Raw genomic sequence first — 27,391 nt, 5'->3', positions numbered from 1 at the left:
TTTATAAGCTCTGCAGTCTCCCTTGACCTAGTCTGTATTTCAGTATCCACGAAAATTAGCCAATGTTTTAGACTTTTTTCTCTCTAAACATCTTTCTACAACCACCGCGAACGTACAGTTTTTGGCCTATAAATGTATCCGTAAACTCTCGCGATACGTGTAACTTTCCGGAAAGCTGTCATGGCTGCGGCCGTAGGTGGCCACGGGGTTCTGTTTTAAGGTGAGTGGAGCATAAGCATAGGCGGAACGACTGGCAACATCTCCTAGACTTTTTTGCCCTGCAGCGAATGGTGTGAGGAGTGGTCCCGACGTTCAGGAAGATAGGTTACGGTGGGTGGCCCAGCTGCGGAAGGACGTTGACAGTGGTGAGGTTTCGAGGTAAGACTGGCTCGTTACCTTTCAGGTGTGATTCGCATCACTTTAGTTTTGTTTCCTCTCCTGAGTAAGTCCAACCTGTCCAAATCCGTAATCTTAATCTGCAGCTACTACCGACTCATTTTAGTTTCATACGTACTATTTATTGGTCTTCAGGACCCATAAATTTAACTTTTTTATAAAGTAAAAAAATGCTCAATTTTATTTGTAAGTACATTATGTAAGTATTTGTAACATAAAACATTAACTTTCTAAAGAATTAAGTCAAAGTTTCTTACAGCACCGATTACAAATTGGCATTTTACAAGCGTCACTTTAAAAAATGTATCCTGTCCTCAGGACCCGTCTGTAGTAGCTGCGGGTTGATAGTCCAGGTTCGCCCTTTGCAATAAATAATGTTGAAAAGAATCCATTAATATTATACCCTTTGACTTCATTGAAAATATCTCTTAAGACAGTGCGAATAAAAATCCCTTCCGGAGAGGAAGCTTTATGGAACACTTGTCCCCCAGGGATTTTGTTGTTGTTCACTTTCAGCTATAACAGTTACTTCGAAAGTGGTTCACTTGGGTACTTTAAAATAGTGTGCATGTTGTGGCAAAAGTGGAAGCCCATACTGGTGAAATAATTTTGCCGTTTTAATGTAAATATTTAGTGATTTCATTCCCATTTAGCCTCTGCATTTCATTAAGTAAAAGTTTCGCTTTAACTGTTTTCGTGATTTACCTGTTTTTATTTGAAAATACAAAGTAATAATAAAGAAAAGTAAATTAAATATCATTATCATTCCATATCCCCACAACGAATTGGTTTTGGATATTACCTTCCATATGCAGTATGGTAGCAAGGACCATAAAAATGGCTTTGCCCCATAAATTCCACTCACGTGTTTTTAAAGAATACCAAAAAAAGTTAAATGCACTAAGATGTTTATGTCTGTATTATTTATAATAGCAAAAATTGGAAAAAGTCTACATGTCAAAGAAGAAAGTTGGTTAATAAAAATATTGAAGTATACTGCTATGAAAATAACTATTTGGAAGTCTTTGTAGAAACATGGACATGTCTATAATATGAGGAGTAAAATAAGCACAATGCAAATATATGCACACTATGATTGTGACTGTAAAGTCTATGCTTTAACTTTTATTCTTTTCATTACCTTGTTCCCTACAGGAAAACGACAGCATGTGTTCTTTTTCACTAATGGAAGTGACTTTTGTTTCATATTGAAAACTGAAAGTCATTTGAAAGTGTTTCAGTGGATAACAAAATGAGTAACAAAGCACGTTCCAATATATGGAACCTCAGACAATTCAGTACTTTAGTTCTAGCTAGCAGAACTTCGAGTATATATCCTTTGGGATTTTGCAGATCAAAAATTGATCATTCAAACTGGAATTTAAGAAACCTTCCATTAAATGACTTTGATAATAGAATGCGACCATCTATTAGATACCTCTTTCAGGATGCATTCATTTTAAAATCAAGAAATGATGGCTTTCAGTCAGAAAGCTTAAACACTTTAACAGTCTTTAGAGTTAACAGACTACTTTGTCCTAGAAGAATATCCTTTGACTCAAAAGATTATTTTGTTTCTATTGGTATTTCTGATAATGGATTGAAAAAAGTAGACTTTCATCATGAGGTCTCCAGTGAAGATGTGCTCTCCAAGGAAATGAAATCAACTCCTATCAACTATAGAAAACTATCTGAGGAGTCTAATTCTCTGAGTGATGTATTAGATACATTTTCAAAAGCACCTACATTTCCTAGTAGTAAATATTTCTTAGCAATGTGGACAGTTGCCAAAAGGATGTCTGATGATCAGAAGCGCTGTGAAAAACAACTGATGTTTAATCACCCTGCTTTTAACCAGCTATGTAAAGAAATGATGAAAGAAGCTAAGATCATGCGCTATGACCACCTGCTATTCAGTCTTCACGCTATAGTAAAGCTTGGAGTCTTTCAGAATTCACTTCTGGTACAGACTTTGCTGAGGGTTATTCAGGTAAGCTCAGAAAGAGACTTTAAAGTGTTTTTATTTGGTTTAGCACATATTAAAAGAATGAGGGGAGGGCCAGGGATTTAGCTCAGTGGTGCCTCTGCCTGCCTTGCAAGCGCAAGGGCCCAAGTTTGATCCCTGGTACCAAAAAAATGAGGGGAAACAGGTATGTAGCCTCCTTAAGAGGGACTATCAGTAGAATATATGTATTTATTTCTGCATATATATATATATATATATATATATACACACATATATGTATATGTGTATGATGATTTGGAGGCTTTAAGTAGATTATTTGGTATGGAAATTTATGAAAGCCTCCCTCTGTTTATCTTCTCCGGGTGTGAGCAATAATAAAGAGGCTCAGATGGAGAGAGATGCAAGATATAAAAAGAAAGTTGAGGTGGTTGAAGGAAGGACAGAAAGAGAAGAAAGGGGAACTAATATGTATTGAGTATCTATGCCTTTTACTGTATAATCTTATTTAATCCTCTCAACAGCCTAAAGGTTGCAGTTTTGCAGAAGAGGAAGTAGATTTAATGACATTAAACAACTTGGTTAAGGTCATAGAGTTAATTGATTCATTTATTCATGAAATAAACATATGTCCTATTACTTGTTGCTAAGACAAAATTCCCAACACCCAAAGTTAAAGAAGAAAGGTTTATAGTAGCACACAGTTTGTAGAGGTTTCAGTTCATAGTTGGCTAGCCCTAAGGCAGAGTGGCATGGCAGAGGAGAAATAGTTGATGGCAGCCAGACAGCAGAGGGCAGCAAAACAGCAAGCAATAAATTAGTGAAGCAGCAGCCCTCTTTCTGTCCCTTATGCTCTATCCAGGCTACACGCCCTTAGGGCAGGTAGCAGTCACACTCAGGGTTGAGCCTTCCCATTATCCACACCCCGAACTATGCCAAACCAATCAGTGAACTAATTTAATAATCACACACTCTTAATTTCCAGCATCGTACACTTAATCCCAGCACCACTCACTTCATCTGAGCATCACATACTCTAGAACCAGCCACATCTGAAAAGCCCCACCTATGATTATATGAGGCTTTGCGGGGACATCTAGACACAAACCATAACAATGTATTTCGTATCAGCTATTTACAAGTTGCTGTGTTTGTCAGTAGAGATATAAAGATATATAAGACATGGTTCCTTATAATCCTGAAGCTTTTACAAAAATAGTAACAAACGTTCCTTTAATCATGCCATTTTATAGGCACTAGGCTGAATACTAGGGAATATAATTGTAAACAAAATACTGATATTGTAGATGTATTTTAGTGTGATGAAAAAAACATGCAATTGTATGAGAGTGTGTAACAGAGGCTTCCAACTTAGTGTTACTTCGTGATGGGAAATTGAGATGGGGAGGAATACACAAGGTTGGTGATTGGAGCAGAGATATATATACAGAGTAATTCTCAGTATAGCCCTTTAAAATAAATACTGTTAATCTCATCTTGTTGATTAAGCAACTGAAACTTAGTTTAATTACTTCCCCAAGGTCATATACCTGTTAATATTCCTATATAGAGATACAGATTGAATATTCTTTTTTTTTTCCCCTCTGGTACTGGGATTGAACTCAGGACCTTGGACTTGCTGGGCAGCCACTCCAGTCCTAGATTGAGTATGCCTTATCTGAAATACTTTGGACCAGAAGTGTTCAGATTTTGGAGTTTTTGGATTTCGGATTTTAGATACTTGCACATAGACTTTACCAGTTGAACATTTCTATTTCTAGTCCATAATGCTCCAAAATCCAAAACTTTTTTGTACCAATGCTTTTTGTTTTGTTTTGTTTTCATTTTTTTGAAACAGTGACTTGCTGTATAGTTCACCCTGGTATTAAACTCACCACATAGCCCAGGCTGGTGTTGAATTCATGGTGATCTTCCTGCCTCAACCTCTCAAGTACTGGAATTACAGGTGTGTGTCACTGTGCCCAGTATAGTTTTCAGAGGTTTTGATTAAGGATGCTCAACCTCTCCTTGATAAATATTTGCTGATTAAATGAACACCCAGTCCATGGTAGAATTGGGATTCAAACCCAATAGGAAATTATGTGCAAGTTGACTCCAATGGGTGACCAGCAGTTTGTGAAAACATTGGTAATGAAGGGGACAGTGCAAGATTATGTGCCCAACATCCTGAAGAAAAGGTTTGGCTAGTTCAGAAAGCTGAGAGTACCTTGGCATGGCTAGAGTCCGAACAGTGTGTGTGGTGTGAGTTTGAATGGGTGGCAAGTAAGCTGTGTCCCTGGTGGTCAAGGGAAGGAGGAAGCTGCAAAGGCTTACTGGTAGGCCATGAGCTTAGAGAATTCGAATCCAGATCATAAAAACCTTGTATGCCTGTTACGGAATTTGCATTTATCCTGGAGGCTGTGGGAGACAATGTGGAAACATGAAGGCTTTTAAGAAAAAGGTTCATTAACATGCTCAGATTTGTAATTTAGGTAGATATATAAGTGAAGTTGCATTGTTTGAAGGATGAACTTGAACAGGAGAGCCAATTTTAGTTTCACACAAGTGTCTTCGTGGCCTACTTGATGTCATTGAAATGGCACCAGATGCGAGAAAGGAAGGATTCACTCATTAATCATTTACTTTTTTTTTTTAATCATTTACTTTTTAAGAGTAGACACCTCAGACTTTTAAATGTGATGATAATCAGTGTTTTTAAAGATAACTTCTTGGGGATAATGTGACACATCTTTTCTCTCTAGGGTAGAGTATATAGTGTTTTTAATTTTAACTTTTTACATTACTGTGATTTCTGTATGTCCTCAATCAAGAACTAGTTTTCATTTTGAATATGTTTGTTTAAACCACAGAATATTCGTATTTGGTAGACTGTATATTAGTTCCATATATAATTATTTAAAACTGATTACTATAAGTTCCCTTACCTTATGCTTCTACTGTACTAGATTTTGTATAAATATTATTACATCAATGTAGCATCTGGCCTTGTGACATGGGAGCAGTGGGGATTTGGAGTTGGAATATGTGTGTATGATTATATCTCACTGATTTGTTGAAATGTTATAAAGACACTTTAGCTGGAGATAAAAGGATGGTGTGCCACTGATAAATTTGCCCTTCAAACAGCCCAGTAATCTTCCCTTTCACAGAAGATGTTGATGGGAATGCCATAGATTGTTAGGAAAACCTTTTCATGGGAATGCAACCTTTCTTTTTCCTTTCAGCCTTATCCGTTTTTTATTTTTACCTGATTCTTACTTGAGATTTTCTAATTGGTTAGTCATGCAATTTTAGCAACAAGCATACTTATTTCAGCCTGTTTCCTTGGGTGTGAGATGTACAGACTAGTTGTGATTCAGTTGTAGAGTGCTGTGGTAGATAAAGCTATATTGTTACTGTTCACTTTCCAAATTATGCCCACTGCCATTCTGGAATCTAAACTAGCATCCTAACTAAAGGAACATTAGGGAGGGATCTCTGAGGCCCTGCTCTCCTCAGACCCAGATTGTGGTAGTGAAATTTGGCAGGAGGTGCGCATGAGCAGATTTACAACTGAAATTATAACGTGGTACCTAGGAAAAGATACAGTGAAATTGTAAGGGCACACCATCTAAGGGACTTTGATAATGATAAATGTAAAAAAGTGTCGATGCATAAAATGATATATATCCTTGGAAAATTCACTTAAATGTGACATTTTCTTTTCCAGAGAAGTTATTTATAATGGACTGACTATATGAATTCCTGGCTTGATACTTAGGTCTTTAATTGAAAGCATCAGTTCAGTGGTTTTGCTTGGGTGAGATAGTCTACCTTGCTCATCACCTATAGTATTTTTGCAATTATATTTCAATAGGAACGTATCACTGAGTGTGATGAGAGATGTCTCTCAATTTTGTCAACTCTTTTAGAGGCATTGGAGCCATGCCAGAATGTACAAGCTCTTCGAACAGGATTGTGGTGAGAACTCTTTCTTAATGTGGGTTTCTCCGTTCTTATACCAGAAACTAAAAATTGAGATGAAAGTTGAACTCCTTTTCTGGAGAACAGAGGGAAGGAAGGCATTGTTGGTAAAGTTTGTAATAATTACATTTAAAATTGTACCTTTGGATGAAATAAAACTGGAAATAATTTTTTTAGGGTCTACCATATAAAAAAGTGTGGGCAACATTAAAATATACGTTTACATTAAATCTGAATTTATCTTAAAACGTAGTATTCATGTGGTCAGGAGATGTATATTCAATTCAAAATAGTTATTTAGGCACTGTGTAGGGATTACACGAAACTGGCTCAACTTGAAAAGGAATTTATAAAATTGATACAACTGATCTAATGTCATAGATTATTGAGAACAATACTTAATTTCCTTTTTTTGTTACCTGTGCATAGGATGTCTTACTATAATGTTCTGATATGATTTATTCATTAGTAAAGACAGCACAATAGTGTGAGAGGAAATAGTGCTAGACTTGTTCTGGGTCTTTCACTAACATTTATCGTGTTTAATGACAGGTTGCTAGTTGATCAGCAAATTTGGAAAATAAAACATGTCATCACATTACAAACTATAATGAGATATATTGGAAAAGATGCACCAGTTGCTCTTAAAAGAAAATTGGAGGTAAATACATGAATTTTCTCTAGTGAAAGAGATTTGAAAAAAATATTTCTTTTGACTTGCTGTTTTTTTCTGAAGTCAATTTTTTTAGGACATCACTGTGCTTTTGAGTTTAGGCCTGCTAAAGTGTATTAAGACATATTTATTTGTATACATAAATAGATATCTATATTTACTTATCTATTTTTCCAAGTCATTCTCAAATTTCATTCTTTATAGTTAAAAATAAAAGTTTATTTTTTCACAGATGATAAATATAAGCATGTTTTTCTTTAGATGAAAGCCTTGAGGGAATTAGGTGGATTTTCTGCTTTGAATAGCCAGCACATGTTCAAGTCACTATCTGCCATGAATCACCGTTCTGTTGTACTGCTGAATGAATGCAGCAAGATGGTCTTAGGTAAGAATGTTTCCTTCATGATCTGTAGCATCTGAACTAATATTTTGGAATATATTTGTTTTGTTTTTGTTTTTAAAACTTTGTTTTCTTTGTAAGAAATTTGTTGATGAAGCTATATCTAAATTTTATTTTTGCCTGTATTTTTAAAAAATAAAATATAATAATTTTTTCCCTAAAGAAACAAAAGTATTGAACATTGTGAATCTTAGATTCACAACCATCTGATATTTTTTGTTTGTTTATTTAACTCATTCTTAAAGATAATATCCATGGGTGTCCTCTTAAAGTATGCATGGACATATTGGAATCCTGCATAGACCTTCGATACCATAATTCAGATCTCTTCAAGGGAATAGCAGATTATGTGGCTGTGACTTTTGATATCTGGAAGTTGCAAAAAGTGAGTATGTTATCAGTTGAGACTAAGCCTCAGAAATTTCAAGAAGCATATTAATGCACTTAGCATTTTAATAATTTCTTTATACTTTATAGCAGGTAAGGTACCAAAATATTCCAGTTGTAACTTGACTTTTGAAAAATTGGCTCTTTGTTATTTTTGTCTCGGAGATTACTTCTGTTCTTGTTAACACGCCACTCAATCTTTTGATGATCTTACCATCTGAAACAAAAATTACATTGTCCAAACTTTGCTCTTCTATTTGGTTTTCAAGAGGTTGTGTGGTACATTGGTTAGGTATTTAGTATTATTTATACTTTTTCTCAGATTTTTGAATAGTAAAGGTGAGTGATGTGACAGAATAAAATATCATTACTAAAAGATCATTTCCATTGTTTTCTCCAGAATAAAAGCCTTTAAATTCAGGAGTGGTATTTAATAATAAAAACAGTTAAAATGAAGCAGCTTATAAAAACCCTTTTTTCCAATGGAGCAGATGATGTCTGTGGTAGATGAGTAGGATCGGTTTACTTTGGAGAGTAAGATGAATAGGGGTTTATTATGGAAGTTTATTTTGGAAAAAAGTAATTATTGTGATAAAAATCAAGAGGGAAATCAGAGGTGAACTGGAAAGCTTATTTTAATCTAATATTTTAGCTCTGTTCTCACTTTTAGAAATTAATATTAACTAGAGAAATTTTGATTATCTCATGTTAGAATGTAGGAAGTGTCTAGGAAGTGACACTGTAGGAAGTGACACTATAGAAAGTGAACTGGGACCTGCTCAAGATTTAAAATGGAAAAAATATCAGAAAAGATATATTTTATTTTTTTTTTCATTTTTTGGTACCAGGGATCGAACTCGGGTCCTTGTGCTTGCGCAGCAGGCGATGAAACCACTGAGCTAAATCCCTGGCCCAGAAAAGATATATTTTAAAAGTAATTTCCATATCAGTAGTATGAGCACCATGTAGGAAAAGACCTTTTTTAGATAAAATAGAAGTATGGAAATCATTGTTTGACTTGATACTCAGCTTATAAAAAGATTGCTTATTAATTTGATACAGTAGATTTTGTTCCTTTTAGGGACTATTTTGTTATTGGGACAGTTTGTATTGCTGTTTAGACTTTTTGAGACCTAGAAATTATTGTTAGCATACTGTCACTAAAAATATTTTCCTGAATTCTCTCTTTTCAAGGTTTTTTTTCTCCTGCTTATGTTTGAAAAACTTGGCTTTCGACCTATTGAATTGATGGACTTGTTTATGAAGAAAATAGTTGAGGAGCCTAAATCTCTGACCAAGAAAAACATTGTCCCTATTCTTCATGTATATTCTTCTCTTAATCACATCAACAAGTGCCAGAACAAAGAGTATGTATTTTTTTCTTACTTTTTATTGCCACATAGTATATATAGAAAATATTACAAATCATAAACTTAACGAATTATTACCAGTGAACATTCCATTAACCATCACTCATGTGAAGAAATAAAGCAGTATTTCCTACTCATTTATGAAGTTAAACCATTTTGTTTTTGATGTTCTTTGTCTTGTCTTTTGGGTCCTTTTATTCAATATAGGAATTTTCATTTTAGACTCCCAGCTTATTCCCTCAGATCCTGCGTTCTTAGTTCATTTTTTTAGCAGTTGAAATGTTGAGAAATACATTTAAATTTTTTGTTTTTTACTTTTCTATATTTATTTTTTATTTGTTTATTTATTTATTTTGATACTGGGAATTGAACTTGGGACCTTGTGCTTGTGAGGCAGGCGGTGGAACAACTGAGCAAAATCCCTAGCCCACTTTTCTTTAATTTTTATTGTGGTAAGAACTTAACATGAGACCCACTCTCTTATCAGATTTTAAATGTGCAATGCAGTATTGTTTGCTATATGCACAGTGATGGACAGCAGATCTCTGGAACTTCACCATCTTCCATAAGTGAACTGTTATACCTAGTGAACAGGAACTCCCCCATTTTCCCTCACTTCTCCCTTCTATCTGCAGTTACTAGTCTAGGAATTTCTGGGAGTTTGATTTTTTTAGCTACCTCATATAAGTAGTATCATGTACTATTTGACCTTCTGTGACTAGCATATTTTACCTGTAAGGTCCTCTAGGTTCATTCATATTGTAGCATATGGCAGGATTTCCTTTTGAGGGACTAAATAATATTCCACAGTATACATGCACCACATTTTTTTTATTCATCTGTTTATGGACATTTAGGTTGTTTGCATATCTTGCCTTTTGTGAATAATGTTGCAGTGAACATGAGAGTACAGATATCTTTTTGAGATCCTGATTTCAGTTCTTATAAATACAGCAAGTAGGATCACTAGATCATATGGTAGTTCTACTTTAAAATTTTTTGAAGAACATTCACACTATTTTCTTTGCTGGCTGTGCTATTTTGCATTTTTACCAACAGTATGCAAGGCTTCCAATTTCTCCTCATCCTTGCCAACACTTATCTTTTGTTCTTTTTGGATAATAATCAGGTGTTAGGTGATACCTCATTATGGTTTTGATTTTCGTTTTCTTGATCACTGATGTTAAGCACTTTTTCCTCTGCCTGTTGACCATTTATATGTCTCTTTTGAAGAAATGTCTATTTAGGTCCTTTGCCCTTTCTCTAATCATATTTTTGCTTTTTTACTATTGAGTTAAGGGAGTTCCTTATATATTTTGGGTATTAACCCCCATCTGATATGTAGTTTGGCAATGTTTTCTCCCATTCCCTATGTTGTCTTTTGATTCTGTTGATTCTTTGCTGTGCAGAAGCTTTTTAGTGTGATATAGTCCCCCAGTCTGTTTTTGCTCTTGTTGCTTATATTTTGGTGTCATATCCAAAAAATCATTACACAAACCAGTATCATAAAACTGTCCCCATGTTTTCCTTCTAGGAGGTTTAGATGCTGAGGTCTAATGTTTAAATCTTTAATCTGTTTTGAGTTGATTTTTGTGTGTGGTGTAAGATATGGGCCTAATTTTATTATTTTGTATGTGGACATTCAGTTTTCCCAGTCCCTTTTGTAGAAGACACTGTCCTTTCCCCTTTGGACATTCTTGGCATTCTTGTCTGTTCTTATGCCAGTCCCATACCATTTTAATTACTATAGCTCTGTATTATATTTTGAATCTTCCCAGGTTATTTTGACAGTTCAGACAATGCTTCCTGTATGAAATTAGAACTGTATTTTTCTCTTTCTATAAAAAACACAATTGGGATTTTGACAGAATTACACCAAATCTGGATTATTTTAAGTAGTATGGACATTCTAACAACATTGTCTTCCAGTTCATGAATATGAGATATCTTTCTATTTATTTTTGTTGTCTTTCATTTCTTTCATCAGTGTTTTATGGTTTTTAGTGTACAGGTCTTTTACTTCTTTGGTTTACTTCCTAAGTATTTTATTCTTTTTAATGCTATTGTAAATAGGATTGTTTTCCTAATTTCCTTTTTGTTTGTTTTGTTTTGTACTGGGGATTGAACTTGGAACCTTGCACTTGTGAAGCAGGCTGTGGAACCAATGAGCTAAATCCCTGGCCCCTAATTTACTTTTTGGATAGTTTCTTGTTGGTATGTAGGCATAAAGCAAATAATTCTGTTCTGATTTGCATGCTTTTTGTTTCTTTTCCTTTGTTATTTTTATTTATTTATTTTTGCCTGGTTGCTCTGGCTAGGAATTCCAAACCTATGTTAAGTAAAAGTGGCGTGAGCAGTCATTCCTCCCTTGTTCCTGATCTTCTGAAAAAGATTTCAGTTTCTCACCATCTGATATGATGTTGCATATGAACTGTTTATCGATTTACTTATTTTTGTGGTTCTGGGGATTGAACTCAGGGCTTTCATGTTAAGCTACATCTCCAGCTTTTTGAAATTTTTTATTTTGAGACAGGTCTAAGTTGCCCAGGCTTAAACTTGGACTCCCCCTGTCTCAGCCTCTTACAGTGCTGGAATTATAGTTGTGTTCCACCATGCCTGGCTCTGAGGTTTTTTTCTTTTTTTTTTTTTAATTTTTAATTTTGGGGGGTGGTTCTGGGAATTGAATCCAGGGTCTTCATACTGAGCTACTTCTGTAGCCCTTTTTTATTTTTTATCTTGAGGCAGGGTCTTGCTAAATTACCTAGGTTGGTTTCAAACCTGTGTTCCTCCTGCCTTAGTCTCCCAAGTAGCTGCGATTACAGGTGTCTGCCACCACACCTGGCTGTCCATTTCTTCTTGATTGTTCAACTTATTGGCATATAATCTTTCATAGTATCTTGTTATACTTTTCTTATTTCTCTGGTATTAGTTATAATGTCTCTTTCATTTCTGATTTTATTTAAGTCTCCTTTTTCTGTCTTTCTAGGATTTATCAACTTTGTTAATCTCTAAAAAATTAAATCTTAGTTTTCATGAGTTTTTTGTCTGTTTTTAGTTTCATTTATTTCTTCTCTAATCTTTATTATTTTCTTCCCTTTGTCAGCTTTGAGCTTAGCTTATTTTTCTTTTTTCTAGTTTGAGTGTAAATTTAGGTTGTTTATTTGAGATCTTTTTTAGGTTAGGCATTTATTGCTATAAACTTCCTTACTAGAGAAGTTTTGGTGGTGTATTTTTATTGAGATATTTTCTAATTTCCTTTTTCTTCTTTGATTAATTACTTGTTCAAGAGTCTGTTTTGTAATTTTTACATATTTGTGAATTTTCCGATTTTCCTCCTGTTGTTGGTTTCTAGTTTTATTCCATTATTTTCTTAAGTTTGCTAAGACTTTTTGTGACATAACAACTGGTTTTTCCTCAAGAATGTTCTGTCTGGTGCCGTAGAGCAGAATGGTCTGTGTATTTCTGTGATGTTTATTTATAGCGTTATATAAGTTCTCTGTTTCTTCATTGGTTTTTCTCTCTGGATGTTTATCTATTATTGAAAGTAGGATATTGAAGTTTCCTGTGGTTATTGTATTGGTCTCTATTTCTCCTATCAGATCTGTTAGTTTCTGTTAGTTTTATAATGTAGGTATTCTGATGTTGAGTCAATACACCATATATTTATAACTTGTTTACCTTCCTGATGGTTTGATCATTTTATCATTATATAATGACCTTGTGACAGTTTGTCACAAGAATCTACTTTGTTTGATTTGACCTGGCCACCACTGCTCTTTGTTACCGTTTGTATGGACTATCACCCCATTTCTTCACTTCCAAACTCCATGTGTCCTTAAATCCAAAGTGAATCTGTTATATGTGGCATATACTTGGGTCTTATTTTTTAATGCACTCAGCTACTTTGAGGAGTTTAATACATTTACATTTAAACTATTGATAGAGGACATAGTACAGTATTGCCATTATATTATAATAGAATTAAAGTGGTTTACATCTACTTTCATTTTCCTTCTTCTACCCTTCTTTTGATCCCCTTTCCATTTGAGAATGATCTATCTCCCTGCTTCCTATTATCTTTTATTTTGCTCTTTATTTATACTTTGGTTTCTTATATAAGAGAAACAGTATACTATTTAAGCTTGTGTTTCTGATGTATTTCTCTTAACATTATGCTGTCAGGGTACATCTGTTTTCCTATAGGTGACTCAAGATTATCCTTGTTTATGGCAGAGAAGTACTCCATGGTGTGTAAATGTATACTGCATTTTTTTTATTTGTTCATCTGTTGTTGGACATATAGGCCGCTTCCAAGATTTAGCTCTTATGAATCGTGCTGCTATGAACATGTTATGTACATGTACCAACTACACACAAGGAATGTAAACATTATATAATACAAACATGTGCTAATAAAAACCCAAAATATAGAAATTATTCATACCAAAAAAGTGGTTTACATACCACCATTACAGTATTACACTTTCATGGATTTGTCTTTATATTTTCTTTACCAGTGAGTTTTCTGCTTCCACATACCATTGTATTGCTGCTGTTTTGTGTCTTTCCATTTCAACTCAAAGAACTCACTGGAGCATTTCTTGGAAGGCAAGGCTAGTGGTGATGACTTCCTTCAGCTTTTGTTCATTTGAAAGTCTTCATTTTTCCTTCATTTCTGAGGCCTTTTATCTCAGGGATGGTATGTGTGTTGGCAGTTTTTCTTTCAGCATGTTGAATACTTTGCCCTTCTCTTTTCTAGCCTGCGGGATAGCCTTATGGGTGAGGGATGATTTGCTTTTTTCTTCTGTCAAAACTCTCTTTTGTGTTTAACTTTTAACAATTTGGTTATAGTATATTGATGTAGATTTCTTTTGGTTCATCTGATTTGGGAACATTTAGGCTTTATGAGTATGAATGTCTATTACCCTTCCAAAATTTAAAGATTTTGGCCCATATTCCTTTAAAGTAAGCTTTCTGCTCCTTTACTTCCTTTTTTCTCCTTCTGAAACTCTCATTATATCAGTTGGTTTGTTTAATGATGTCTCGTAAGTCCTTTGGGCTTTAACACTTTCTCCTTCTTTATTTCTTTTACTCCTCTGTATACAGTTTGCTGATTCTTCTGCTTAAGTCTGTCATCATAGCCCTTTAGTGAATTTTCAGTTTAATTATTCTTCTGACCCAGAATTTCTGTTTAGCTCTTTTTTGTAGTTTCTTATCTCTTTATTGATGTTATTATTTTGTTCCATTATCATTTTCCTGATTTCTTTTGTCTCTTGTCTTGTAACTCAGTGAGCTTCTCTGAAATGATTACAGTACTTTGTATTCTTTGTGAAGCATTTAATAAATTTTCACTTTTTTGTGCCTGATTATTGGAGATTTATTTTGTTCCTTTCATTATATCATGTTTCACTGATTCTTTGGGTTCCAGGTATTGCTGTGTGCTCTCTCCCTGTCTTTACAGATGAGCTGAAACAAGGTGAGATCTTCACCAGTTAGTCCAGCTAGTGAATGTAGGAGCTTCTCAAGCCTTTTCTGTGGATGTGCGTTCTGTTGAAGTGTGCATATGGAGTCTTAATTGTAGGAATTTACTGGTTTTAATTTTTCAGGTGCCCGTCATCTCTTGCTCCCTGTGGTGCCTGACTGCTGCACTGCAGGAAGGAACACTGGCATCCACCTCACTCCCATGAGGGATCCCTGAGTTCAGCTCTTCTCCCAGTCCTACAGAGTTGTGCTGGTTGCTGCTAGTCACCAGTCCTTTTTTCTTTCCTCTTATTTTCTCCTAAGCATCTGAATTATGGTAGTTGTGCTGGCATGGAGCTGTGAGGCTAGGTAGAACCAGACCCCTTGGATGGTACCCTGAAAGGCCCTATGTTGAAGGCATGCTCCACTTCTCTCCCCCTGCTCCTGGACTGAAGCTGCAAGTTCTTCACCTTCTCTTAGTTTTATAGGAAGTCATCCCTTTTCCTTTGTACTTAACTGCTCTCAGGTATCCAGACTGTGCTGGTTCTGTCAGTACTTCACATGAAGTGAGACGTGAGCCTCAGTCAGTCTGGTATGCTTGGTGCCGGCTCCACTCTGCTCTCCCAGGTGAAGTTGCAGGGCAAGGTGATTTCTCTTGGTGCCCAGCTGTACCAGCTTGAGGGAGGCTGACATATGGACAGTAAAATTGCTGTTGTCTGTTTCTACACAGATGGTATTTTTTGCTCGTCTTGAGTACTGTAGTGCAGTCTCTTGACTCGATTCTGGACTCCTCAGAGAGGCGTTTGGTCTGTATATTTTTGTTAAATCAGTGTTTCTGTGGGGCAGTGAGAGCGAGATCTTCTTTTTCTGCTACCTTGCTGACATCACTTCCCTAAAGTTCAGTCGTGACCCTAACCATTTATTTGATCCCACACTAGTGCTTTCTGTTGTTCTTATTTTAATCCCCACCATGCAGCAGCTCCTTAGATCGCCAGGTTGTTTCACATCTTTGCTTTCCACCCACAACATCTTTTCTTGCTTTCTGGATCAATTAGGGTTCATTAGATACCAGAAATACATATAAAAGGTCATTTGTTAGGAGACTGATTAAAAGCACAGACTGGAGACAGCTTTCTTAGGTTTGAATCCGAGCCCTGCAAGTCAATAGCTACTTGACTTTTGGCAAGTTATTTATCTATGCCTTAACTTATTACTAAAATGGGAGTGAATTATTTCTAGTTGACATTAGGTCATTTTGAGGGTTGAGTTTACCTATGCTAAGCTCTTAGAACAATGCTTACATTAAAGTAATTGTTAGATTTTTTTTTTTTTTTTTTTTTTTTTTTGGTACCAGGGATTGAACTCGGGTCCTTGCCCTTGCGAGGCAGGCACCAGAACCACTAAGCTAAATCCCCGGCCCTAACTGTTAGATATTTTAAATGTTAGCGTGCAGGACACAGAGGTCTCGGGAACAAACTAAGGTAGTTCTGAGAGTCTTATTCACAGGCCATCTCCTTAGGTTCAACAACTTGACTCCAACTGCAAACAATCCTGTAGATTTTGCTTTAGATTCAGATTTCAAAAAAGTCTAATTGAGTTCAGTTGAGATAGTCCGCCTCTTGGGGCAGTTAATAAACACAGTGGTGCTGGGCCGTCTACAAAGTAGCTGCCCACTGTCCTTTCCACTGAACAGCCAGGCATTTCTTGTGCCTTCCCTGATTGTCTCCCTCAGAGCCCCTGTGCTTGTTACATCTCACACAAGGCTGTGGTGGTGCCTTGACTACACAGTGCTAGTTGTTTGTCAATAAATCTCTCTCTGCTCCTCAGTTGACAAACTCTAGAGTCAAACTCAAGTTCCTCTTATCTTGAACATAGCACAGTGGCTGGCAAGGAACACACATTTAATAAAAGTTGAAAAATGTCCCCACGTTCATGCTTTCTCTGCTGCCCTGTCAGTTTTCTTATGATGCTGATTCCCATAGATGCCTGTACTTTTCAGAGGAATACTGTGAAGCTGAATGGTAATTACAACTCTAGAAAGGGGCTGGGGATTTAGATCAGTGGTTCCAGTGCCTGCCTCGAAAGTGCAAGGTCCCAAGTTGGATCCCCAGTACCAAAAAAAAAAAAAAAAAAAAAAAGAGAGGGATATTTGGTGCAAGGTCCTGAGTTCAATCCCCAGTACCAAAAAAAAAAACCAACTCTAGAAAGAGCCTTGAAGTCTGTGGGATTAGAACAGCCCTGGGGAGGAGAGAGTTTTTCAGCTGATTCTACATGGTCCAAGAGCTATCAGACCAATAAAATTGTTATATTGGGAATGGTGGGGGCAAAGTTGTGAAGTGCAGTTAAAGAGCAGTAGGAGAATTAGTACAGGGGGAAATTATAATGTCATTTATCTGTCTGCTCTGGCTACATCTAACCTAGCACTTCTTAACCATGGGTAGCTGAGAATCAAAGGGGACATTTAGCAGTATCTAGAGACCTTTTTGCTGTCACAACAGGAGGAGTGTTGGTGCTGCTTATATCTAGTGAGTGGGAGCCAGCAATACTGCTAAAATTTTATTGTACACAGGACAGCTCCTCACAACAAGGAATTATCCAGCCCAATGTCAGTATTGCTGAGATTAAGAAACTCCAAAGTAACCCTCATGATCCTATGGGAAAATAGGAACAGTGAGGCTGGGGTTGCTAGATCAAGGCCAAGCAGTCATCCTGAGTACCCATTAACGTGCAGTGGCCTACATTTGCTACCCTGGAAAAGGACCCCCTCAAGAGAAGCTTGTGTTCCCTTCCTTCCTAATCCAGTTAAGAGGACATCTGAATGAATATCTGGTTCATCTAGAGGGAAGCGGTAAATTGTAGGTACCAAATATGTGATAGAAGGAGTAAAGACAACGGTGTCGTGGGCAGAAGTGGTAAAAGTTTTGGCAGCAGGATAACTCCAGACATTTGGGAAGAGAGTTTCCTAGGAGAAATGAGCTGGGTCAATTAGTAGGAAATTTGTCTTAGCACATTGTATATCTGCAAGCTGTAGGTTGTTTTATTAATGTGATGCTATGGGGGAGAGGACATTAAACGAGGGTGTTTTTCTAGGATTGAAACCCAAGGAAGAAAACATTTATCATTTAAAGTCTGTCACTTTTTTCATTTGGTTTCTTCATTTATTTAACACCCTCTGTTTAATCACAGACTTGCATCTCTGGTCATTAGCGTACTTCTGAGCTCCAAGCCTGTCTCTGTGGGTTGCATGTGCTCACTGAGTAGCCCAAAAGAGACCATTTCAGTTATTCTGAAGTTCTGAAGTGAGCTCATAACTCTTGACTCATCATGTTCATTCCCCTAACATGCTCCTCCCCTGTCTTCTTCATGTAACTTTACTTGTTCATTTAGCTAGCAAATGTTTACCAAGCACCTGGGTAGTTGGCAAAAAGGTGAATAAGATGCAATCCTTTTTGCCAAAAGATTTTGTAGAATAGGTAAGGTAGACACAAAAATTAGCAATTAAATACAGCATGCAAACTAGAGTGATGGAGTTCTAGGTAGGAGATGTAGACATAGAGGAGAGAGATGTGCCAGGATGTGTCTAGTGAAGAAGAGGGGCAGAGTAGATATAGTCACTGGTGCCTGGTCGAGATGGTACTTGAGCCAATCTTAAAAGATGGATTGATAGGAGATCACCGGGGAAGATGAGCAGGAAGGCACATTCCAAGTAGAAGGCATTCTGTCTGCTAGTAGGGTGTGTGTAGGGACTGGCACACCATCTGGGTCAGTGGAAACAGGTACAGAGAGGAGTGAATGGGCAAGGACTGTGCAGGTCTTCATCTGTAGCCCCACCCTTCCCTGCTGTGTAATCCAGATGCAATCAACTGTCAATTGACTAATGCTGCTCACTCTTCTATCTGTTATGTTCTTCCCATCTCCTAATGTATGCAGTCCACCTAGCCTGCCAGATCTCCCTCCCTCCTATACGCCAATTGCCCTGGCCTTTGGGACTTCCCAGTGGATGGCAGACATTTGCCTTCCAGCCTCATTGTTAATCAGGAGTTTCTTCCAGGCATGCTTGCCTTGTTGTAAGAATCCCTGCTCTGTTCTTTCATCTCTGTAGTCATTCACAATTGCTGAGATCATGAGCACTTTCAATGCTCCATTCGAATGCTCTTGCCTTATCCATCTGTTCCACCTGTTCAAATTTTCTGTCTCCCAGAAGCTGCCCTGTCTGCTTCCCTTCCTCTGCGCTATCACTGTACTTTTTATGTGTTTCACTTTTGTCTTGTATAATGATATAGATAATGTGCCCTGTGAGTCAGACTGACCTCTCTGGGCATGTGACCTGGCCAAAATTTGATGTTTCCTCTCTATCTGTTCGTCACTGTTTTGTTATACTTTGTAACATTAGCTCTGGATGCTTGCACTAGGTTTGCAGCTTTTTTAACAGTTTTGATAGCTAGAGAGTTTTAATTGGTTATAAAACTATGGAAATGGTTCAGGCCTTCTAGAAGGTCTAGCATAATAATTAAGAGGCTTTGAAGCTTGACACTTTAGGTTCTAATACTGTCTATGCTGCTTCCTGGCAGAGTGTATGGACTAGTTACTCAACTTCTCTGAGCCTGGTTACTCATCTTTATTATGAAAATAATAATAATAATGCTTGATAATGTTTTAATTGGAATTAAATGAGTGAAAGCTCGTAAAATACTGTGTGTGCAAGGCACATAGCAATAGCCAATCATTTATTGGATATGTACACTTATCCTGAACTGTTTGTGGAAACTGATTTATAAGCCTTCTTTTCTTAATTGTTTTCTTTGGATCCTTAAAGGCATTTGTTTGTCACACCTAATCACTTCTTCCAGGACCTCATTTCATGTTTATATTTGAAATCTGACTTCTCTTTGTTCACCCAAAAGGTTCCTAGAAGTTATGGCTGGTGCTCTGACTGATTATCTTTATCACATCTCGTCTGAAAACCTGTTGAATGCTACGTGTTCATTTTGCATGATGAACTATTTCCCCTTGGCTTTTGTCGATCAACTTCTCCAAAAGGATGTCATCAGTGAGCTGCTGACATCAGGTAGAGTGTTAGTGTACCTGGAGACTATAATAAAACACTGCTGTGAGCTATGTTATGATTCTGAATGAGAGCTCTGCCAGAACAGAGGTAGTTGAAATGTACAGAACTGAAGTTACTGAGGAAAGGATCAATCCTTCCTAATGGAAGTTACCGGTCAGTACTTTAAACCAGAACATCTATGGAACCTCCTTTAGTGATAAGTGCTGTATACAGAAGAAAATAAAGACTGCATGACGGTCATAGCTTTCCACTTCTGTGACAGAAATACAGTACCTGAAATAGTTAACTTACAAGGAGGGAAGATTGATTTGGCTCATGGTTTGGGAGGTTTCCATCCCTAGTCACTTGGGCCCATCACTTTTGTACTGTGGCAGCACAGTATATCCTAGTGAAAGTATGTGGCAAGCAAAGGATGCTGCTCACTCATGGCATCCAGGAAATATAAACACAGAGCCAAGAACGGGTTGGAATCCCAGCGTCCCCTTCTGGGGCACCCAGTGGCCTAGCTTCCTTCCAGTAGGCCCCACCAGTATGGCAGCACACTATAGGGTGGCAGCCAGGCCTTTAGCATTTGGGTCTTTGGGGATTATTTAAGATCCAACCCATAGTGGTAACCATTGTGTGCACCTGTACAAATACTAAATGTGCAGATTTTTCTTTGTGCCTTGATCAGAGGTGTTTGCATTTCCTAATCTTTACGTATCGCATTGGAAGCCAACTTAAGTCAAAAGCTGTAAATATTTGGTGATCCATGACCTTTAATGAGGACACAGCCTGATAGGTCAAGTAACTAAATAGGTACCAAATTAGTGAATTTATTTGCTTTTAGAACAAAATTATTAACTTTTAAATTTAAAAAAATCTGAGAATAAAGTAGTTAAAATTCTTTTTAAAAACAATGCTACACAGTCCCAAATTTGAGTTGTGAAAGGTCAGTACATATGCTGGCTTTTCAAATAGTTCAATGTTAGAGAACCAGCTTTAAACCCAGGAGACCTAGGTTCTAGTCTGCGCTTTGCTGTTATTAATCATCATTAACATTGTTGGGCATTTCTTCTGTAAAATGAGTTTACACTAAATCATCTCCACAGATATTTTAAGCCTTAAACATTGGCAAGTGCAAAGATTGAAGCTAGACCCATATCCATCACCATGAACTAAAACTAAGACCAAAGTGGATTAAAGATCTAAATATTAAAACAGAAACACTGAACTTGCTGGAAGATAAGTTAGGTAGAACTCTCGAAGACATTGGCATAGGAAAAGACTTTATGAACAAAACCTCAGTAGCATGGGAACTAGCACAAAGGAACAACTGGGATCTCTTCTTATTAAAAAGCTTCTGCACTGCAAGAGAAACCACCAACAGAGCTAAGAGACAACCTACAATGTGGGAAAAAAATTTTAGCAGCTGTGCCTCAGACAAAGGACTACCATCTAGAATATATAAAGAACTGAAAAAACTTAGATCCCCCAAATTCAAAGACCCAATTCAAAAATGGGCATCTGAAATGAACAGACATTTCTCAGACAAAGTAAAAGCAGCAAATAAACATATAAATGTTCCATATCACTGGTCATTCGAGAGATGTAGCTGAAAACAACACTGAGATTCCACCTCACCCCAGAAAGAATGGCTGCTATCAAGAAATCAACCAATAACAAATGCTGGTGGGGGTGTGGGGAGAAAGGAATCCTTCTCCATGGTTGGTGGGAGTGCAGACTGGTACAACCACTGTGGAAATCCGTATGGAGATACCTCAAAGAACTAGGGCTAGAGGTCCCATTTGACTCAGCTATTCCCCTACTGGGTATCTTCCCCAAAGAATTAAAAGAATCATACCACAGCGGTATATGTGCACCCATGTTTATAGTTGCACAGTTCATAATAGCTAAAGCTTGGGAACAGCCCAAGTGCCCATCAACTGGAAACTAGATAAAGAAGATGTGTTTTTTTTATAAAATGGAGTAGTACTCAGCCATAAAGAACGGGAAACTAGAGACATTTATAGCTAAATGAATGCATATTGAGGCCATACTCTTAAGCGAAATAAATAGGACACACATGTGTAAATACCGAATAATTTCTCTAGTGTGAGAAACTGAAAGTGTAAAAAAGAATTAAAATGATTAAAATGAATAATTGATAATTTAAAATAGGAAGAAAAGGTCCAAAAGGGTAGGGGAGGTGTGAGGGGAAGGAGAAAGGAAAGAAGGGAAAGGAAAAATGATAAAAGGAAAAAATGGAAACAAAGTCTTTTTAAATAGGGAAGGGTGGACAGGGAATGGGGAAAAAATAAGAACCAAGATACATCATGTACAGGTACAAGCACCCAGTGACAAATGTAAACGTATTGTATACCTAAAATGTAGCAATAAAAGAATTTAAGCAAAAAAAAAAAAAAAAAATTGGCAAGTGCAGGAGGGCATTGCTCCAGATACTAGAAACTAGGGTGACATCAAGAGAGTCCTCATGACATTAAAGGGACTATTAGAAATACAGATGTATTAAAATAGTTTGGGTGGTTTTTTTTGGTACTGGGTATCGAACTCAGGACCTTGCACTTGCAAGGCAGACGGCAGCTCCACTGAGCTAAATCCCCAGCCCCTAAAATAGTTTTTTTAAATGTGGCATTAATATTTTTCTTAATCGTGTATATTCTTTCTTTGTTTTCTTTTTTAGATGACATGGAGAAGAATGTTCACAAGCTTCATATTTTGGATGCTTGTCTAAAACTTGATCTTTCTTCCTATCACAAGGGGATAGACACAGCACTTCCACAGCTGCCATTGTCACCTTCATACCCAAATGCAAAAGTTGTAAAAGTATTGAGCAGGCTTCTGGGAGACAGCAAAGGATTCTTCTCAAAAGATGTACAGTTGCCACATAATTATCATATCGGTATGGGACTTCCTTCATTTTATTTGTTTTCCTTTGTTCCTTGACAGAAGATTATTAGTGTACTTCAGCAGTTTAGTGCAGTGTGGCATCGCCCTTGGACCTAGACTGCCTGGGTTTGGATTCTTGCTTTGTGAACTTATTAGCACTGTGGCTTCAGATACTTACCAACCTCAGTTTCTTCATCTATAAAATGACAGTTATAATAATAACAGCCAGCTCAATGGATTCTTGTGAACAATAAAGGCAAATGTAAAATCCCCAGACTAGTAACTGGCACATGGGAAGCTTTCAGTAAGTTTAGCTACTGTCATTAGTTTAGCTACTAAATGGTAGTTTAGCTACCATCATTACCCAAGATGGTGGTGTTAGACATTTGGACACAGAAAGTCATCTTGAGCAATGTTTGAAAAATTAATATCAGTTTTTTCTTGCAGATTTTGAAATCAGAATGGATGCTAACAGGAAACAAGTACTTTCATTTTCTGATGCAGATGTACCTTCTGCTACGAATATGCAAAGGTTGCTGTTTATACTCTTTTTCTGGGCTATATAAATTCAAGTCTTAATTTGGAAAGACGTCATATTAAATCGCAGTAAAACTAATACTAATGATTGTATGGAGCCTGTAATACACCAAAGGAATTTGCTTCCATGAATTTACTGCTTAGGGACACATAATTCTGGGCTGGAGTTGGGTCACTTACTGAAATATACATTTTTTAAAACTTAGATTTTGAAGCTAAATAATTCAGTAAAACAGTGTTAACATAGTTGAAACTATCAAGGGAGTATACACTTCTGACAATATAATAGCATTAAGACTGAGAATTCTACAAAAATGAAATACCCAATAAATGTTTATCACCAAGACTCATGAAAAAATAGAGGAACTTCAGCTTTTTAATTAAGCTGTGTTATATATGGGTTAGAGTACAGTGATACGAATCATAAGTTGTTTCCTTGATCACACATTATATGCTTGTACTTCTGGGTAAAAATGGGGACTTCTGGGAGCCTCTGGGAGAAATACGACTCCACACTGTGGGAGAGTGTCCAGCCTGCTCAGCACATGCATAAGATCATTCAGCCTTGGTGGAAAGGTTCTGCTAGGGCCTGTGGGGCACACAGAGATGAGTCAGACATGGGCCCTGGCCCCAAGGAACTAATATCTCTGATCATTCTGTTAGATATGCACATAAATACCATGCAGTTCTGTGACTTTTACCCTTGCCAAGTCCGCCTGGCTCATTCCTTGCTCATCTTTTTCAAGTTCTGTCTTCCTTATCCCTATTCCCTATATGCCCTCAGGAGAGACTTTCTGCCCCTGTGCAAGTATCATTTTTCTCTTTTAAGGTACTCCACTGTTCTGACATAATAAAACTTAATAAAAAACAATAGTTCTCAAAGTACTGAGAAATAAAGAATCTAAACATTTCTTTAAAAATGTAAATTTTCTCTTAGCCAGGACAGAGAAGACAGTAAAGAAATAAGTGCCTTTTTTGCCTTCTTTTTTCCTCCCAGTGAACTTGTTTCCAAAATGGAAAGAACGAACTACACCTTCCACATTTTTGTTACATTTTTCAATTTCATATTTTTAACAGTTGCCTTTTTTTTTAGGATTTTCTTTCATTTTTGTCTCAGTTGGTTTTTAAATCTTCCTCTCTAGAATATGTGCAGTATATACAAGAAAAGCATCTGCCATTTGGTATTACCTTTACCAGTACTTCTACTAAATAATTATACTCAGGTCAGAGGTTAGCACTGGTCTAGATTAGTCCTTTCATATCTGAGAGTCCTTCATACCTGAAATATCTTTCATATCTGAAAGATATGTCCTTCCATATCTGAAAATTTTACTCCTCAGAAATTTAGCCATCCTTAAAGATGGCTGAGGGATAGCTATTTGTATAAAATATTATTAAAAGGTTTTGGGTTTATAAAGTAGTCTTCATGTTCTGCAATATAGGACTATAATACAATTTGGCTTTGTAGTTTCCAAAAACCAAATAACAGGGAGAAGTAAAGAACCAAGACCTTCGGGAATGGTGAGGATTGTGGCTAGGGAAGAGGTAAACTTTGACCCTCTAAAGAGCAGGAATACAGCCAGGTTGCAAATGCAGTTTTAATAATGTCTCATTTGATTATTTTTATTTTCAGAGTAGCTGTGCTATGTGTTCCTAGATCTGGTTATTGCTTGCATTCAAGCCATCCCAGAGGATTCCTTGCTACGAAAATCCGTCATTTGAATACAATGGGTTTTCATGTAGTCTTGGTAAGAAAAAAATGCAAATGGTGGCTGATGTACATTCTAGCGGTAGCCAGGCTGTAAAAGAATAGAAGTTGGAGCCACCGGGGATTTAGCTCAGTGGTTCCGCTGCCTGCCTCGCAAGCTCAAGGTCCCGAGTTCAATCCCTGGTGCCAAAAAAAAAAAAAGAAAATAATAGAAGTTGGTATTATTGGAATAAGTATTGGTATAAGAAGCTTTGAACTAAAAGTATTTGGTATAAGAAGTATTGAATAAGAAGTTGGTAGCCAGGCTCTAAAAGAGTAGTTGGTATTATTGGAATAAGGATTTTAGTTATTGCTTTCTTTGAAAAACAACATTTCTAGTACCTGATTTGGCTTTTACTCAGCTGAGTGCTGTTATTTACTAGGAAGATTTATAAATGTTATTTTAGTCAGCTTTAATCCAGTTTTGATAAGAAGAATGCAAATTTCATCTTACTGAATTCAAGACATATGGAACTATTTTCAATTTTCATATTATTTTGAACAAGGGATAAAGGATGCCAAAGCTTGTTTTCATGAGCAGTGTGAGGCTGTTGTAGGATGCTAGTCACATAGAAACCGGGACAGCAGGGCTCTTCCTTTTCGCTTTCATGCTTGTTGGATCCCAGTACCATACCTGTTCTTGAATATCCTCTTTAGATATCTTTGTAGCAAGAACTCACAAATACATTTGTATATGTGCTGCCGAAGCGAGCACAACAGATACATTTGTGATAATGTTGGAGTCTGTCGTAGCACTACTCAGTTGGTCCTACGTGTACTGTGAAGTGTAAACATTCTCATCTTCCACTGTCATACTTTAGTATCCAGAAGTGAATTGTGCATGGATTATCGAGATGAAAACAGCCCTTCTCTATTATTTGAGATTTTATTTTTCATACTAGGAAAAATATATATCCTAGGGAAGATTTTCCCATAAAAATAACTTTTGCACCACTTAGAGAGCCTTTAAGGTTTTTATAAGTCTCAGTGTTACAGCTTTCCTCAGTCCTATTAAATAGTCTCATTACACTTTTAAAATATGGGTAATTATAAAGTAATATTTGCATTTAGAAAGCAGTTCACTTGATGCTACTTTATATGTTTGGATCTTGAAACTAGCTTTTATTTTACGTATGTATCGTCTCACAAACTGTTTTCCTCTTTCTCTGGTAAGGTCAAAAGCTGGGAGATGAAAAAACTAACGATGAAGGATGCAGTCAAAGTTTTGAAGACCAAAATCTATTCAGGAAGTCCTTCCTACTACTGATGTAAATTTGCAAAACTCATTTTCAAGTAAAAATCAACCTTTTCATATTAGAATGCATAGATTTGTAAAAATAACTTTAATAAAGACTGTAGTTCGGTTATCAATGGAATTAACCTGGCTGCTTACTGAATCAGAAAATGTTATTTTAGTTCACTGTTAATTTTAAGAATGGAAGAAACATTGTTACTTGCATTTTAGAATATGCTTACAAAATTTCCAGAAGAGTCATTTTTCTGACCACACACCTATTCCTTCTACTGCCCACATATCTGACAAATTATTATCCATAGGTTTCACTTTTGCTTATTAGCATTGATGTATTAAAAGCTGTTTTGTTTTTTTAGTTGAATTCCGATAGGTCACAGGCAAATTGATATGGACAGTCCTCTTAGGAATCTGCATATTTATCTTTTTGCTATAAGCTGTTTTAAGACTTAGGATTATGTGTCCAGATCATTTCAAGCACTCTCCATGTAGCAGTTGGGCCCCGTTCTCCATTTGTACAGTGTGTAAGAAGCAGTGAGGTGGCTTTTTAAAGAATGAATGAGGATAGCATTTACATTTGTAACAAGCAGAATAGGTGGAGGTGTTTCATGGGGCATAATAAGAGAAACAGATGAGATAATGGATGGCAAAGAGTCTGTATTTTTATGTAAACTGATAAGCTACGACTTGCTAATACTATAATTATTGCCATTTTGAGTTTATTCCTACACTTCCCACCACTTCATGAGATCTTCAAAATTAAATATGTAACTGTACTTTGTTATAAATTAGACCTTACAACTATTTTTCAATTTTTTTTTCATTCTTTTGTTTAATTATTTGTTCAAGTTCAAATATTTTATTCTCTGTACCTAACCACCCAGTGTTTGACTCTTTGGGAAACAGTGATGAATAGGTATGGTCACTTGTGGAACTTACATGTGTTCCCTGCAAGTCGGTATTATTTTACCCCAGGTACCCAAGACATGCAGTTACTGGACATCTTACTACTGTATATGCCAGGGACTGCTGAGTATTCATATGTATTCTCTCTCTTCCTTATCTTACAAACTTTGAAGTGCAGGTTCTTTTAGGATGAACGCTGGGCCTTCACTCCCTCATATCTACTATGAAGATAAGTTATTTGCTAAACCTGCATGGGCCCTATACAGACCTATTACAGCTAGACTTTTAATGTGAGCTGCTGTGGGCTTATGAGGAAAGTATTCCTCATAATCCTTGAGGATTCCTGAGGTTGGCAATAA

General features: G+C 36.6%; 1 protein-coding gene across 3 annotated transcripts; it reads left to right on the top strand.

The window, feature by feature from the left end:
* Positions 1-109: 109 nt before the first annotated feature.
* Fastkd2 (FAST kinase domains 2) lies at positions 110-26,250 on the top strand. 3 transcript variants are annotated; one of them, XM_087206234.1, is made up of 12 exons: positions 110-220; positions 2,255-2,386; positions 6,237-6,340; positions 6,896-7,004; positions 7,278-7,401; positions 7,662-7,801; positions 8,998-9,170; positions 19,538-19,701; positions 22,385-22,603; positions 23,038-23,122; positions 24,761-24,875; positions 26,049-26,250. In XM_087206234.1, exons 2-12 carry the CDS (start codon positions 2,267-2,269, stop codon positions 26,139-26,141), a joined length of 1,446 nt encoding a protein of 481 aa, XP_087062360.1. In that variant the 5' UTR covers positions 110-220; positions 2,255-2,266; the 3' UTR covers positions 26,142-26,250. The 3 variants fall into 3 exon arrangements, with proteins under 3 accessions (XP_087062360.1, XP_087062361.1, XP_004851211.2); XM_087206235.1 differs by having other exon boundaries at positions 110-378; XM_004851154.4 differs by having other exon boundaries at positions 110-378; positions 1,552-2,386.
* Positions 26,251-27,391: the final 1,141 nt, after the last annotated feature.

The sequence above is a fragment of the Heterocephalus glaber genome, unplaced genomic scaffold (assembly GCF_053883595.1).
Source record: "Heterocephalus glaber isolate CG9 unplaced genomic scaffold, H.glaber_assembly_v1.0 deba00000621, whole genome shotgun sequence".
NCBI classification, from domain to species: domain Eukaryota; kingdom Metazoa; phylum Chordata; class Mammalia; order Rodentia; family Bathyergidae; genus Heterocephalus; species Heterocephalus glaber.
This window is presented reverse-complemented; position numbering and strand designations above follow the sequence as displayed.

What these genes read in the sequence shown, in the direction of transcription:
- Fastkd2 (XM_004851154.4), top strand. Translation starts at nt 1,649, where the DNA reads ATGAGTAACAAAGCACGTTCCAATATATGGAACCTCAGACAATTCAGT. An exon ending in CTCTTAAAAGAAAATTGGAG is followed by an intron (nt 7,005 to 7,277) that starts GTAAATACATGA and finishes GTTTTTCTTTAG; the next exon opens with ATGAAAGCCTTGAGGGAATT. An exon ending in GCCACATAATTATCATATCG is followed by an intron (nt 22,604 to 23,037) that starts GTATGGGACTTC and finishes TTTTTCTTGCAG; the next exon opens with ATTTTGAAATCAGAATGGAT.